Genomic DNA, 14,936 nt, shown 5'->3' with positions numbered 1-14,936 from the left:
TCTAGCACCGGGTCCATAAATTCAGTCTCACGAGTTAAAAGCAAGAACCAACGGTTCACCCGAAGGTCAAAAGGAGCCCGAATTTGAAACCGCGGTGAGCTTCATTGTCGTCCTGGTTGCCATATGATGGATTATTGGAAGTTAGCTCGATAAAATTTATGTCAAATCTTCTTTCACAATCATCTACATGCGAGGTCCTATAGCAAAAATGTGCCTCCATAAGTAACAACAATCTCAAAATCGTGAACGGTCCAACGGATTCAATTGGTACAGAATTGTCGTCGCATATTCGAGACGGTCTCCAACGACTAATCGATCAAAATGACACCCCTCGGGACCGGACCGAACCAAGATCCCGTTCACAATTTGGTTGTTTGAATTGAACAATCCGAAGAACATGTGTTGAAAAGGGGTTCCTAAACAAGACAACATTGATGGATGAGGTTACGACTCGCCCTTCTTTTCGACGCAAATTAGTCGTCACATAGGGAAAAGTACACTAGAAGTACCATAACTTTTGTACGGCGTTCACTTGAGTGCTATAACTTTCAAAATGTTCACTTAAGTGTCATAACTTTTAAAAATCGTTCACTTGAGTACCATGTTGATGTGGCGGCCAGGAAAGTTACTGTAGAGGCCGGAAAAATTACTGCAGCACGCCGGAAAAGTTGCTGTAGACGCCGGGAAGGCGACGTGGCACGCCGGAAAAGTTACTGTAGCACTCAAGCGAACGATTTTGCTCCGACGTAGCATTCAAGTGAACAATTTTTGAAAGTTATGGCACTTAAGTGAACGTTTTGAAAGTTATGGCACTCAAGTGAACGCCGTACATAAGTTATGGCACTTTTAGTGTACTTTTCCCCTGTCACATATAATGATGAGAGCTATTACCAGATAGAGTCAAATTAGGATCGACCACCAAAGTTGGTTTCGCCTTATATTAAGGCTATTAATACGCATAGTGTACTCTATAATGAATGTCCCCTCACCAAAATTGCTGTCCTAAAATCATAAACATCCACACTTTATCTTTACTTTATTTATTTTTAACACTTCCCTCTTCTTGTCTACTAACGTAATATAGCTAAAACCTTGAACTTGAAAAATATCTATCTTGGGAAAATTACAAAAAAGTTTTAAATCTATTACGATTATGTCAATTTAGTCCTAAACTTTTTTTTTATTTTTGCCGATTCATTCTTAAACCTTTTGTAATTATACCAATTTTCTCAATCCGACAAATTTTGTTCGATCGGCACACCGCAATCTGTGCCGATGTGAACACCAACCGTCCGATTGGATAATATTTTAATTTTTTTTTTTGAAATTTTTATCCTTTTATTGCTCCTTTTTTCTTTCTCTCGTCTTCCTCTAATCGATTGCCCACCCAAATCCGGTGAGGCGGGGCGAGGCTCGACCTCGCTAGATCCGTCCCGAGAAAGATATGTTTCTCTTTGGTTTTCATCGGTCTTTGCTCCCTTATGTGATCCATGTTGTTTCTTTGGTGTGAATCGAGATCATTCTTGCTCATTACAACAAGTTTTTGATTCATGTTTGTGACTACGAGGTTGCCTAGCCCTCGCTGGCCGTTGCCTCTAGCCGGTCGCTGCGAAGGAAGAAGAGGGAAGGAAAAAAAAGAAAAAAAGGGAAAAGAGAATAAAAAAATTCAAAGGACTATTATAATATTATGTCCTCGGACTAGCATCGGCAGGTGTCCACATTAACGTCGGCTAGCCAAAATTGACCGAGTGGATTGAATTCACGCAACAACAAAAAGTTTAAGATTAAATCGGCAAAAAAAAAAAAAGGGATTGAATTGACACAATTACAATAAATTTAGGATTTTTAGATAATTCTCGCTATTTATCTATATAGGACAAAGAATCTCAAAGCTGCTTCACCCCATTTGGTAAATATTTATCTATTTAGGCTTCATTTGTTTTCACGGAAAACAACACTTAGGAAAAAAAAATTCAAATTTTTTGTTGTTTGATTCACAGAAAATAAACTAATCAATGAACACATTTTTTGTCAATAAAAAGAACACCTTCAAAAGTGGAAAATCTTTTTAAAAGGAGGAAATCATTTTCCCTCCTTCGAAGAGCACTCCGTCACATTCGTTTTCTGTTTTTTTTTTTGTCTTCTCCCTTGGCCAATCGCCGACCACGGCGATGGTCGGTGGCCGACCACAGACAATAATGAGCTCAACCTTGACCTTGCTGGATCTGGCCGGGCTCGAGCTCGCCCTTTTCTGTGGAGGGTTCCCGGCCATAGCCTTGGTTGGCAACCGAAAGAGAAAGAAGGGAAAATGAAAAAGAACAAAGAAAAAAAATTCAAAATTCAAAATTTTTGGTAATAATCAAATCAGATTTTTCATACCAAACGATGAAAATTATTTTCATGTTAATTTTCAGATTTTGGCTAATTATCTTATTTTTTACGAAATAAACGGGGCCTTTTTTAAATAAAAATGCCTTTTGTAATTATATCAAACCTTCCCCAATTATTCCTACATTTAAAAATAGGGAGTCAGAAAAAGAGGGACATCTGTGAAATAGGTTTCCAGCCTTCTCGCTCTCTGCACTGCGGATTGCATCCGCTCCAAATGAGAACTCCTTAGAAGTTGGAACGAAACAGACATGAACGACTCATCCGACGTCAACAGATCAACGTTGTTGGTACCACCGAACGCTGACCCGCGCATGATCCACGCTCAAGCTTTGAAATCACATTCCCACCAAGATCGCTTCCTCTGCAACCAGCTCATCTCCCTTTACTCAAAATCCAGTCTTTTGTCTTATGCCCGTCGCGTCTTCGCCCAGATCCCATCCCCGAACGTCGTGTCATGGACGTCCCTCATCTCCGCGCACGCCGACTCCCTCCTTTCTCTGCGACACTTCGTGTCCATGCTTCGCCACTCGGCTCTGCCCAACCAGCGCACCGTCGCTTCCCTCCTCCGGACCTGCACGACCCTTTTGTGCGTACCCTTTGGTCTCTCCCTCCATTCCTTGTCCCTGAAGCTTGGTTTCGCCAACGAGCCGTTTTCTGGGTCTGCCCTCGTCAGTTTCTACTCTAAATGTCGGTTGGCCGGTGGCGCGCTCAAGGTGTTCCACGAAATGCCTGAGAAGGACGAGGTTTGTTACTCTGCTGTCATTGTTGGTTTGGCGCAAAGTTCCCGGCCTATAGATGCGTTGTCGGTGTTTGCTGATATGAAATGTTGTGATATAGGGTCAACAATGCATAGTGTTTCGGGGGCGCTGCGCGCCGCTTCAGAGTTGGCTGCGTTGGAACAGTGCGCCATTATCCATGCCCATGCAGTAGTCACCGGGCTTGATAATAATGTGGTTGTGGCGAGTGCTTTGATCGATGGGTATGGGAAGGCTGGAGTTATTTCGGACGCGAGATATGTGTTTGATGAGAATGTGGCAGTGATGAATGACATCGGATGGAATGCAATGATGTCTGGCTATGCCCAACAGGGTGATGTGGAGTCAGCGGTCAAGCTTTTCCATGAAATGGATTCTCAGGGACTTGTTCCTGATGAGTATAGCTTCCTAGCTATCCTGACAGCATGTTGCAATGCTGGTTTAGTCACGGAGACAGAAAATTGGCTAACCCAGATGAGACTGGAGTATGCACTAGAACCGAGATTAGAACATTACACTTGTCTAGTTAGTGCTATGGGAAATGCTGGGAAATTGGAGGAAGCCAAGAAGCTTGCAATGACCATGCCATTTGAGCCCGATGCTGCAGTATGGCGGTCGTTACTAATTGCTTGTGGACACCACAGTGATGCCAACATGGCTTGCTCAGTCGCAGGGCAGTTACTGGAGCTTGACCCAAATGACGACTCAGCTTATGTGATAGCTGCAAATATATTGTCATCTTCGGGACGATGGAATGAGGTTGCTGAAGTACGGAAGAGGATGAAGGATAGGAGGGTGAAGAAGGAAGGTGGTATGAGCTGGATTGAGGTGCGAGGTGAAGTCCATGTCTTCATGTCAGGAGATAGAAAACATGAGAGGACAGAAGAAGTCTACTTGAAGCTGATGGAATTGATGGAGAAAATCGAGAATTTAGGGTATGTGCCGGTGTGGAAGGTAATATCCCATGAGTTGGGAGAGAGGGAGAAGAAGGAAGCTCTTTGGTATCACAGTGAGAAACTGGCAGTGGCTTTTGGGCTGTTGAATGGCGTTTCACCGCCCCACAAGCCACTGAGGGTTGTGAAGAATCTGAGGATCTGTAAGGATTGTCACGAGGTGTTTAAGTACATCAGCCGTGCTGAGGAGAGGGAGATCATTGTTAGGGATGTAAATAGATACCACCGATTCCTTAACGGTATCTGTACTTGTGGAGATATTTGGTAATTCGAGGTACGTGTCTGTTATTTACCCAGAAGAGAAACCGATTCGGAATTTTTGGAAGGAAACCTATCCTTGGGAATGAACAGTGTAAGGGCTGTGCGTCGGATGGTGTTGCTGACTTCACTTGACTTTTAGTTCTCTGAAAAACCTTACATCAACTACAATACAAGTTAATCCAAGTGCCACGTTATTTGAAGCCGAAAATTCGAGTAATGCATATATTGAAGCCACAATAAAATGATGGGAGCCACCGGCCAATGTTGTACACTGAAATCTTCAAGCAAGAGCATAAGGAAAGGCAGAATGAAAAGGCGAGAACAAATTATTGGCAAAGAAGCAAACAACGGAGCGCTGTGCAAATTGTACAAGGATCATGCATAGAAAATACACTTTGTTGCTTCCTTTGTGCCGAGGTCGTCCATGTTTTCCCGAGTTCCCAAACTTTGACTTAATTTTCGCTTTATGTCCGCTTTCCTTCAGCTAGGCTTACTCTGATGGCGCGCCCTTCTAGCTCCTGGTAACAGCTCAGAAAAGGGGAAAAGATAAGGAAGAAACTGAATCATGAAGCATCTAATAGAAATGCTCAGAAGCACGTATCTATATCCTGTTTTTGAGAGAAACGGGGGGGCATAGCAAAGTATTACCACTCCGTTAAGAGATTCAAGAGCGGTTTCCATCTCCGCTTTTGTCGAGTAGGACACAAAACCATAACCGCGCGACCTCCCCGTCTCGCCATCGTACAGCACTCTTGCTCCAACTACGTTTCCGTATTCTTGAAAAGCTTTTTCCAAACTTTCAGAAGTCACAGACCAGGACAAGTTTCCAACAAAAAGCTTGTAATCAGTTTCTGGGTATAAAGGCTCTTTCGGTTTAGGTTTGTCTGAGAAGTTCACCCTCAGCGTCCGTCCCATGTATTCCTGAAACATGGAGATTGGGTCAGTCTTGGGATACTGTTCCTGAACTGGAAGGACTTCATCATACATTTCTAAACTGGAAAAGGAAGGACATTATTTAGCATGATGAAATAGTGCAGAAAACCATTGTTGTTTTATCTTCTGCATTAGCTTGCAGAGCTGCGCATACCCGCAAACAGACAGAGATAAGCCAACTCACACTTCCATCGAGGTTTTCTATAACTGCATTACAATCTTCAATGCTGCTCATTGTTACGAAAGCGAAACCTCTGCTTCTTCCAGTGTTTCTGTCATAAAGAACCTGCAGAGGTCATCAGGGGAACGTGAAGAGTTAAGAAGAACCACAATCAAATTGAATTTAAGGCAAATTGACTGCAAAATAAACTTCAAACGCTCTTCACGCATCATGAGGTACATTCGATGTATTTCTGTAGAGAAGGCTAAAGTTTTGACACTAATCTATTCTAGATCGGCAAAATGCAACTAGCAAAGAGAAAATTGAAAGAGCCGCGCTACTTTGCAAAGTGATGAAATTTTCAAGGATATCCCTGGTGTGCGGAACAGTACAAGTTCTTTAGTCACTACTAATTGTCCATATCCTAGCAAAGGAATATCCAAAATCAGAGCAAGCATTGACTATCTCATTTCTAATGGTACTCATAGGAATTTGTAGGGGTAGATTATTGATGCAAGCTGGTAATTGAACAGATGACTAGCCAACCAACATGAACCACCCATGCAATTGTCTTCGTCTCTTGTCCTTGCAATGAGAAGAGATGAATCCTGAGCATGGCTAAGGATTTGCCAGATATTAACCGACATTAATTGTTCAGAATACATCATGTTCATTAAGTTGGGTACATTTGTACTGTGTCAAGCTTAAACAAAAGAAGTGTGCATTTGTAGCGTGAACTGTCGTAGACCAGACAGACTTCACAATCCATCATCCTGCCTACTCTGGAGATTCATCCGCGTCCTCTTTGATAATGCTGCACCATGTACAAGTGCAACCAAGTTCATCATACTTAAGCTAGGCTTTCCTATCTTTGTTTCCCATTTTTCGATATTGTAATGGAAAGCATCGGCAACTTTAACAGAGGAAAATGCAGCAAAAGTCTGCAAAATGCAGTTCACACTTAACGGTGTTGCTTGTCCAAACCGATACTGTGCTTAAGCTAAAAAGAACCAACTTTCCACACAAATTCAGCACCGCAATCGGCTCTGTTGGTGACTTTACTGATGGAATGATCCTACACAATGTTAGATGCCGCTCTCACATGTAAAGTATCTCACCGAATTCAGATTGTTCTTAGTTTCTCCAATTAATCATTAAGATCAGTGATCAGATCACAACCGGGAGCAGAAAATCACACACCTCAACAAGCTCTGGGCTTCCATAGTCCTGAATTATACCGGCCAACTGTGCACTGTCCACATTGTAAGGCAAATTCCCAAAGTAGAGCTTGGTATTTACAGTCACACCCTCAGCTCCCTCTCCCTCCTCCTCCTCCTTTTCCACTTCCACGGCAGCGGCAGGGGCGGCCACCTCCTCTTGGGCTACGGCAGCCGATATCCTCAGGCCAACGTGGCGTCTGAGCGGCGTGATGCGAGCCGACAGAGCCTCGCCCAGATGGGGTGGGTTCGATGATGACGGTGAGAGGAGCCTCAGTTGGTGAGGCGGGCAGGAGGAGGGAGAGTTAGCGGACTGGAGGCAACACTTGAGGGTGTTGATGGAGGAGGAGAAGGTGGAGCCTATGGCAGCTGCGGCGGCCATGGAGCTTGTGACGGTGGCGGTGGCGGCGGCGGTTTTTTCAGTTAAGGCAGAGAGAGAAAATGGGGACTTGTGGAGAGAGAGAGTGTCAAGCTAAGCTACGAGATGATGTGGGCAGATTCTAGCCAGCAATATCAGCAGATATCCGCAGGAGATAGCTCGGATAAGGTAAAGTTACTAAAATTTTCTTTTTCACGACAAAACAAATAAAGTCAATTAGTTTGACTTTTATTTATTTCCAAAACGTATTAAATTGAGATAATGACACAAATAGTCTTGAAATTTAGGTGTAATATGCAATATGATTCTTAAAATTTTAATTTGTTTAATGTGATCCCTAAAATTTAGCTCAACGTGCAATGTCATCTCCGAACTTTTGTTTTATTCAATGTGCTCCATGAACTTTTTCGTATATGTTCAATTTAGTCTCTAAATTGTATGAAAATGTTCAATATTGTCCTTTATTGTCCTTCCATCAATTCAAATTCAGAGACAATGTTGAACATTTTTATACAATGTATGGATTGAATTGCACAAATTAAGGGCACAAATGATAACCATTATGTTCTTGAAAGCAATTTATGTTTCCCTGGATGAGTTTCTAAGCAGATAACTGTGTTTAACAACGACACAAAATTTCTACTCTCATAACAGAAATCCGTTTGATAACAAGATAAAATTTTTGCGATTGTCGGTGATCGACTAACGGTGACTGGCGATTGGCAATAAGGATGCGAGAGAGGGAGCGAGCGATGATAAGAATCTTATTTCTATTTTTGTTAAAAAAAGATAGAGAAATTTGACTTTTCATTTCTGTTCCGAACCTATATCTAGACTAAAATTTTGTTCCGAAAATAAAAAAAATAAAATTGCGCTACCAAACGGATTTATATTCCAAACCCGAACAGAAAAAGAGAAGTGGAACGGTTATCATTCACGTCCTAAAAGTTCAAGGATGACATTACATATTGAGCTAAAATCTAATGACGATATTGCATAAATTAAAAGTCCAAGAATCACATTGACAAAATTAAAAGTTTAGGAACCATATTACATATTGGGTCCAACACAAGTTGGACATGCGAAGCTTAATACACTTTTTGACTTTTTAACTTTTCAAGCTCGAATTTTTTTTTTTGTCAAAAGAAAATTTTCATTAACTAATAAAAAAAAAAGTACTCTAGAGGTATCTATCAAATCACAAATAAATGCCAAAAACAAATAATAAAACATTATTTGCATCTAGAAGCATACTCACATCCCTTAAGAACAGATTTTAGTAGCGAGCACACATCGAGATCTCTTACTCCATTTACAACGACTCACGATACGCGTCTAGATTCAACGTACTCATTACCATTGTCGTGCATAGATACCAACTCAATGTGTTGAAAGAACACAAATCAAACCGTGACGAACTTCCGGATCTATATCTAAATCCAGTTTGAAAGAGTAAAACCCTAAAAGTTGACTTAATTCTAAATCGAGAAGGAAGATTGAACTATAGTCTCTATATCGAAAATGTTGCGAAGTCATATCACGAACATCTTTATGGACTATTGTCCGTTGCATGAATAACGGAACCGATCTCCACACTCATCGAAAATCAGCTGCACAAATCCATTCACACACACAAACTCTAAAAACAGATCAAGAGAGAGGAAAAGGGTTTTTTGGAAGACGAGGGGTTTGCCGACAGAGAGAAAAACGTGCGTAGCCTTGAATAAGGGTGTGCGGTTCCCGGTCCGGTTCGGTTCTCATCAAAAATCGGGAATCGGACCGGTGATGCCGGTTCCCATTTTTTGGAACCGCGGACCGGACCGGACCGGTCACCCTCGGAACCGGGAATTGGATCGGACCGTCGGTCCGGTCCGGTTCCCGCGCGGTTCTGAGGCTTTCCAATCCGCGGTTCCGAAAAGTGAATACACACTTTGATAGAAGACGTAATCGAGCTCGAGGTCGAGAAAACAATGGTCGATGTACCACGAGCTCGGCGAAGTCAAGGCCTCTTCAATTGGCAGCTTTGGATTGAACTCTAAATGACCTAAACCTAAACAACAAGTAAACGTTAGATTTGTTTTTAAAAAAAAAAAAGGACCGGTCCGGTCCGGTCCAAGACCCTGGAACCGGGAACCGGACTGCCCGATCACCGGTTCCAATTTTAGGAATCGGGAACAGGACCGGATCTTCCTAAAATCGGGAACCGGACCATCGGTCTTGATCCGGCCCGGCGGTCTTTTTTGCTCACCCCCTGGCCTTGAACCGACCGCCATTGCTCCCTCCCTACTCCCCTCCGGCTCTAGCTCGGGATTTGGAGAGGGTTTAAGCCTCCCTCCGTCCCTCGTGCTCGATCGCTAGGGTTTTTGTAGGCCCTTCGCAGTACCCGTCGCGCCGCTGAGATGTGGCGTGCAGCACGATCGGTCTGTTCATTTCGCGGCGCCCGGAGGTTGAGCGCCGCGGCGCGGCGTCGTATCGACGACGAGGGCGACTGGTTCTACTCTTCCGAGTGGTGGGGGTCCACCGCGGCTGGCGGCGGCGGCGGCGACGGTCACACCGTCCTCCGCGCAACTTCCGACCGCGGCAACGGCGTCGTCTCCGTCGTCGCCTTCCCTTCTTCTCGACCTGTTAGTCTCTCTCCCTCTCTCTCCGACTCTGAGAATCGGAGTTTCTTACAATTCGTTAATTCATTGCGCTTGCCTAATCGCTGCGTAGAAAGAGAGAGTGCTCCAGAAATTCGAGAATGAGTTGATCGACTTTATTCACTTTCCGCAAAATTAGTGCATAGCGTGTATTGTCCATGTTCCCAATCAACTTAATGCTGATATTTCTCAGGCTTGACCCGCTCAGGCTTACTCTAGTGTAGGTTTTATGTAGTTGTAAGTGTGATCACTTATTCTCATACCCTAAAAAGAGATAATTTATACTGAATTGTTTCGAATTCTTCGCAATCTTTCTCAGTTTAGAGGAGGAGATTATGAATGGGCCCTGCTAAATCTGATACTAGTGACCTGGGTGAAATCCTTATATTTCACAAGTTGTCATTGTCTCATTTCTCACTAATGATGCCTTTTGTTCTAATTCGGTTGTTTTATGCAGCACCCAAGAGCTTGTTGTTCATAGTGGCTTCCTGATCGGCTATTTGCTTCACATTCTTTAATTTGGTCATTCATCAATGTGTTTATTTCTTGCTTGTTCCATCTCTGAGGTTGTGAACTCCAAATTAACTTCATCGTTTAGATTGATTTGCTTATCGTAGGATTATAGTTTTATCTTCGCAGAATGTTGTTTACTGGTCTTCAGTGGAGAATTGGCTTCTGCAAAGGTATGCAGATATATACCCCAGATCTGATCCTAATGAACGTTTTAGGGTGCTAGGATATCAGTGGCGTGTACTCCGATTTAATGATGATACTCGTCAAAGCACTGTCAAGATTATGGCTACTTACCGGGAATCAGAACCCCACTCTGTACGCTTCATGCAGCAAGCAAATTGCCTGGCTGTTCCATGTAAAGTTTCTCACTTCTTCTTTGCTTGGCTTCCCTACTGTTATTTTTCCTGAAGTATTCATTTCTTTCCTTGGTTTCTGTCTCAATTCCTGAAGTCTGACTATTCTATCACCATTTGGCCCAAAATAAAAGATTTATATTTGAGTCACCATACTGGCTTTTCCATTCTGTTAGAATTCATTGTTTGTTTCTCGTTCATTTACATAGAGTTTTTTTTTTTTTTTTGTGGTTCTTGCTTCGAAAATATACATGCAAATACCACAAGCAAGTTAAGTAGAATGTCAAAGTTTTTAATAAAAAGTAGAATTGAAAACATAGACTCTTGGTTTTGGTTTCATAAAGCTTATGTTGAACGTAACACTAAAACTAGAGTCCGATAGCAAAATATGTGGAGTTCAAATAATAAAGGAAACGAGGAAATAAGGTAGAAAATGAAATAATGGACATTTAAGCGGAGAACTGTGATGTTTTACTTCTTGAAGAAGAAATAGAAATCCTAGGTTATAGAAGGGAATCCCCATGTGTAGCACGCCCTCCCTTTCTGATACTAATATTAGACCTGGAACTCCTTTGCAAAACTGATAATATTTTATGCTGTAGTCACCATAAGCAATAGTAGTTCACAAGCTTTGCAGCCGGTGTCTGTTTTTGTTTGGTACCTGCATGGATGTAAATTGGCTCATATTGGTTGAGATCTCTCCAGATTGTGTGCATTTTGCTTCCCTGATGTTTTCCCATGTCTTTCTTTCTTCCCTTCATTTAAGAATCACGATAACAGGCATAAGTCCAGTATGTGAACCTAATTTTTTTTCTTTCAAATTGCATCAATTAACGTTCAACGTTTTTAGCATGTGAGCTTCCAAATTTGACCCTTTTTTTTTCCAATTGCTGGAGATTTTGGTCTTGATTGTTCCTTTAATGGTGATACCTGATTCAGTTTCATGATGCAATAGCCAATATGGATCAATTCTACCATGTGAATTAGTTCTGGGAACTTGTCTATTGGTTCTAGTCCTTATCTATTTATTAGTTGTTCGGTGTATATTGCACAATATGTAGATTTTTAACTTGGAATACATCTCACATATCCTGCAGATCTCAAAAGCATGGTATCAGCTGGGTTGGCAACATTAGCATCTTCTGATTTTGATCTTGGGGATGTTTTATGTGGGAATAAACCTATGAATATTTTGTGCATTGGGCATGGTGGAGGTAGCTTACCATTGTTTCTGGCCAGTAAAATTCAAGGTAACTGTTCTTTTCCATCTCTTTATTGTCCGTATTTTCTTTTGTTCCGAGCTGATGAAATGAGCTCATATGCAAAAATAAGACATCAGATTAGTTGTAAATGTTGCTATGACCATATATGTTGGTCGAATTTCGAAATGGATCTTGAGTCACTGAATGCTCTCTATGTTGCATCCAAAAAGAAAACAAGATTAAAGAAGAAGTAGAAATAGGGGAAAGAATGGGGAGATAAACAGATAGATTCCCCTAACAGCATTCAAAGAGAGCTTGTGGTCTGATCTTCATCAGTGCGGCCAAATTGTTCCAGGTGCCATTATTGACATAGTCGAAATAGACCCCCTGGTCATCTCAGCCTCCATTCAGGCCATGGGGTTTCCAGCTTTCTCTGTCCTAACTCCCTCGGGCGATCGTGCCATCTCGAAACCTGATCTCATGGATGAAGTGATGTGGAAAGGCGTTCATGAAAGGCTTCACCTCTTGGAATCTGATGCTGAAAAGTTTGTCCATGAAAACAAGAAACTTTACGACTTGGTTTTCATCGATGCCTATGATGGTGATGATATTTTCCCTCGGAAGCTCTGGGACCCAGATTCCCCTTTCCTTAGAGCTCTCAGCAACCAGCTGCACTCAGAGCACGGAGCCGTGGTGGTGAACCTTCATTCGGATGCTGATTTGCTGAGTCCAGACGGGTCCCCTTTGTCTGTGCTTCAACAGCTTTGGCCGATGGGGAAGCATGTTTCTAGCATTGCTCAAGCTTACAAGGATGCGGTAGTTGGACGGGGAAGTTCTCATCGTGCTCATAGTAAGTGCTCGGGGTTGGCATTCGTAGTTTCAGTTCCTTGGGTGTGTAATTCAACCTTGGTAGCGTGCAAGAACTTCAGGGTAGACACTGGGTTGTCAAGTAGGAATTGTATTGTAGACAGGCTGATCTCAAGGTCGATTGACGTGGAGCGCATTTTGGATCTACCGTTTTCTTGCTTGGAGTATGTAAAGAGAAACTTTACACTTGTTGATTAATCTTTTTCTCCGGTGAAATGTTGATTAGCCGTCGACTGTAGTCTTTCATCGCCGGGAGGGATGCTCGTGGGGAACGTTCTTTGTCGGTGCATGGAATGGAGCCTTCTATGCCTTAAAGTTCACTGCAGGACCTTGTTTCCCCCACTTTTATGACTTTAGGTTCCACAGTGAGAGAGAATAAATCAAGGAGAAATTTCTGTGGGTTATTTTTCATTTTTAGCAAGAATTGAGAGTTGACAAAGTCTAGCTCGCCAGCTTAAGGGACTAGCCCGCCTTTCCGTTGACGGACCTGAGTTATAAACCACATTGTAACTTTCCTCAGTTCATCTATTTTTAGAGAACAGGTTAGGAAAAGATAGTATGCAGAGAACGAGTAAGAATTTAAGGAAGTCTGCCGTGGTGGTTTTTTGGCAGCAATGGTGAGGGAGGGAAATTACTGTAATAGAGATGAGAATGGATCCACAAGCTGTTCCATACTTCTTTCAAGATTTTGACCTGTTAAGACTCCGTTTGTTTCGCGAAAAATAAGTCGTTTTCGAAAAATATTTTTCAGAAAGTCATTTTCTGGGAAAATGACGATATTTTCCGGTATTTTGCTGAAATCTGAAAACGAATCGAAAAATATTTTCTGCCGTTTGGTAAGGAAAATCAATTTCAATCACATATAATTTTTTTTTATTTTTTGAATAACCTAATAATTATTTTTTACTTTCTTTTCAATTTTTTATTTAAGTTTTTAAAATTTGAAAGTTTTATTTTCATTTTTTAATTATTTAGGTTTTAAATTTTTTTCTTTTCTTCTTTTTCTCTTTTTCTTTTCTTTTTTCTTTTCTCCATCTTCTCCCTTCCTCCACCCGTTCCTTCCTTCGCCGCTCCTTCCTCCGCCCTCGGCTCGGCGAGCTCGAGGCTCGGCCGCTCTCGGCGGGTCCCTTGCTCGGCCTTGCTTGAAGCCGCACCGCATTTGGAGAGGCGGGCCTTGCTCGAGGCTGTCGAGGAGGCTCCACGTGGTCGTCTGCAAGTCTAACGCTTCCTCCATGATCTTGTCCTTCAAGTCTCATGGCCTCAACTCCATTACGCTGCGCACCTCCAATCTCACCGGCGTCGGGATCTACTCGGTCGCGGGAGCCGGAGTCAAGCCTCGCCGTTCTCGACTTGCCGGATCTATCCTTTTACGAGTTGTTGACCCAGCGTCGTGCCAACGATGTGCACGTTTTCTCCTTGGCGGACCTCAAATCGGCCACCGGAGGTTCAACGGAGCTCTCATGATTAGTGAGGAAGGGTTTGGTTGCGTGTACAAAGGCGTCGTCGGGGAGCTTGCCGGCTCGCTTGGATTTGGCGAGATCGTCGAGACCGATTGAGCCTCGAGCTTGCCGCTCGCCGTCGGGTTGATCACCGTGCTTCCGGCTGTCGCCGAGGTCCGTGGTCGGCAGAGAAAGCAGCGGCGGGCAGGGGAAATGGGAAGGAGGAGGTGGAAGAAGGAGGAGAAAAGGAAAAAAAGAAAATTAAAATTTAAAAAAAACGATAAAAGATAAAAATTAAAATTCGGAATTTTTAAAATTATATAAAAACTTGAAAAGAAAGTAAAAAAAAATAATTATAAAAAAAGAAAATGTGAAAGAAATAAGTAATGAAAGATGTGGAAAATATTTTCCTCTTCTGAAAAAGAGGAAAATATTTTCCACACTTTTGAAGGAGTTTTTTCTATAAGAGAAAATGTTTTCCAAGACTAGTTTGTTTTTCGCCCCCAAAATGCCGAAAATCTAGAAAATATTTTCTGGAAAATTATTTTTCACGAAACAAACGGAGCTTAAGTGGAGTTATTTTGGCCAGCGCAATGAAAAGACTCTGGCTCCAGCCATTATGCTTGTGGAGATAGCAAGAACACAAAAATTAGAAAGGCATAATCCTTGCAACTTTACAACAACTAAACTTGTTGGGAAAATCACCAAAAAAGTTTTACACCGATTGCAATTGTGTCAATTAAGTCCTAAATCTTTTTTTTTGTACCAATTCAATTCAAAACCGTTTGTATTTATGTCAATTCAGTCCTTCCGCCCAATTTTAGATAAAATTCGTTGATGTGGATGCCACCTAGCACCGACGAGGACATACGTC

The 14,936-nt window shown here is 42.3% G+C and overlaps 3 protein-coding genes across 5 annotated transcripts; 2 read left to right on the top strand and 1 right to left on the bottom strand.

Annotated features, from left to right (window-relative positions):
- The first annotated feature begins 2,547 nt into the window (after nt 1-2,547).
- LOC115743348 (pentatricopeptide repeat-containing protein At4g33170-like) lies at nt 2,548-4,398 on the top strand. The gene has a single exon (XM_030678088.2). It carries the CDS (start codon nt 2,640-2,642, stop codon nt 4,365-4,367), a length of 1,728 nt encoding a protein of 575 aa, XP_030533948.1. The 5' UTR covers nt 2,548-2,639; the 3' UTR covers nt 4,368-4,398.
- A 156-nt stretch (nt 4,399-4,554) lies between these two features.
- LOC115743351 (28 kDa ribonucleoprotein, chloroplastic-like) lies at nt 4,555-7,299 on the bottom strand. The gene is made up of 4 exons (XM_030678092.2): nt 6,654-7,299; nt 5,478-5,579; nt 5,009-5,281; nt 4,555-4,878 (listed from the first exon to the last, which is right to left on the bottom strand). Exons 1-4 carry the CDS (start codon nt 7,050-7,052, stop codon nt 4,825-4,827), a joined length of 828 nt encoding a protein of 275 aa, XP_030533952.1. The 5' UTR covers nt 7,053-7,299; the 3' UTR covers nt 4,555-4,824.
- A 2,048-nt stretch (nt 7,300-9,347) lies between these two features.
- On the top strand, nt 9,348-12,989 carry LOC115743349. 3 transcript variants are annotated; one of them, XM_048281393.1, is made up of 5 exons: nt 9,348-9,673; nt 10,328-10,556; nt 11,652-11,804; nt 12,112-12,605; nt 12,833-12,989. In XM_048281393.1, exons 1-5 carry the CDS (start codon nt 9,449-9,451, stop codon nt 12,860-12,862), a joined length of 1,131 nt encoding a protein of 376 aa, XP_048137350.1. In that variant the 5' UTR covers nt 9,348-9,448; the 3' UTR covers nt 12,863-12,989. The 3 variants fall into 3 exon arrangements, with proteins under 3 accessions (XP_048137350.1, XP_030533949.1, XP_030533950.1); XM_030678089.2 differs by having other exon boundaries at nt 12,112-12,861; XM_030678090.1 differs by having other exon boundaries at nt 9,538-9,673; nt 10,417-10,556; nt 12,112-12,861.
- The last annotated feature ends 1,947 nt before the right edge of the window (nt 12,990-14,936 follow it).

This window comes from Rhodamnia argentea, chromosome 1, assembly GCF_020921035.1.
Source record: "Rhodamnia argentea isolate NSW1041297 chromosome 1, ASM2092103v1, whole genome shotgun sequence".
Taxonomy (NCBI): Eukaryota; Viridiplantae; Streptophyta; class Magnoliopsida; order Myrtales; family Myrtaceae; genus Rhodamnia; species Rhodamnia argentea.
This window is presented reverse-complemented; position numbering and strand designations above follow the sequence as displayed.

Excerpts from the sequence above, each read along its gene's own strand:
- LOC115743348 (XM_030678088.2), top strand. The coding sequence starts at position 2,640 with ATGAACGACTCATCCGACGTCAACAGATCAACGTTGTTGGTACCACCG.
- LOC115743351 (XM_030678092.2), bottom strand. The coding sequence starts at position 7,052 with ATGGCCGCCGCAGCTGCCATAGGCTCCACCTTCTCCTCCTCCATCAAC. Across the intron at positions 5,580-6,653 it reads GAAGCCCAGAGCTTGTTGAG|GTTCTTTATGACAGAAACAC; the intron begins GTGTGTGATTTT and ends TGACCTCTGCAG. Across the intron at positions 4,879-5,008 it reads TTGAATCTCTTAACGGAGTG|GAGCTAGAAGGGCGCGCCAT; the intron begins GTAATACTTTGC and ends AGCTGTTACCAG.
- LOC115743349 (XM_030678089.2), top strand. The coding sequence starts at position 9,449 with ATGTGGCGTGCAGCACGATCGGTCTGTTCATTTCGCGGCGCCCGGAGG. Across the intron at positions 10,557-11,651 it reads AAATTGCCTGGCTGTTCCAT|ATCTCAAAAGCATGGTATCA; the intron begins GTAAAGTTTCTC and ends CATATCCTGCAG. Across the intron at positions 11,805-12,111 it reads TCTGGCCAGTAAAATTCAAG|GTGCCATTATTGACATAGTC; the intron begins GTAACTGTTCTT and ends AAATTGTTCCAG.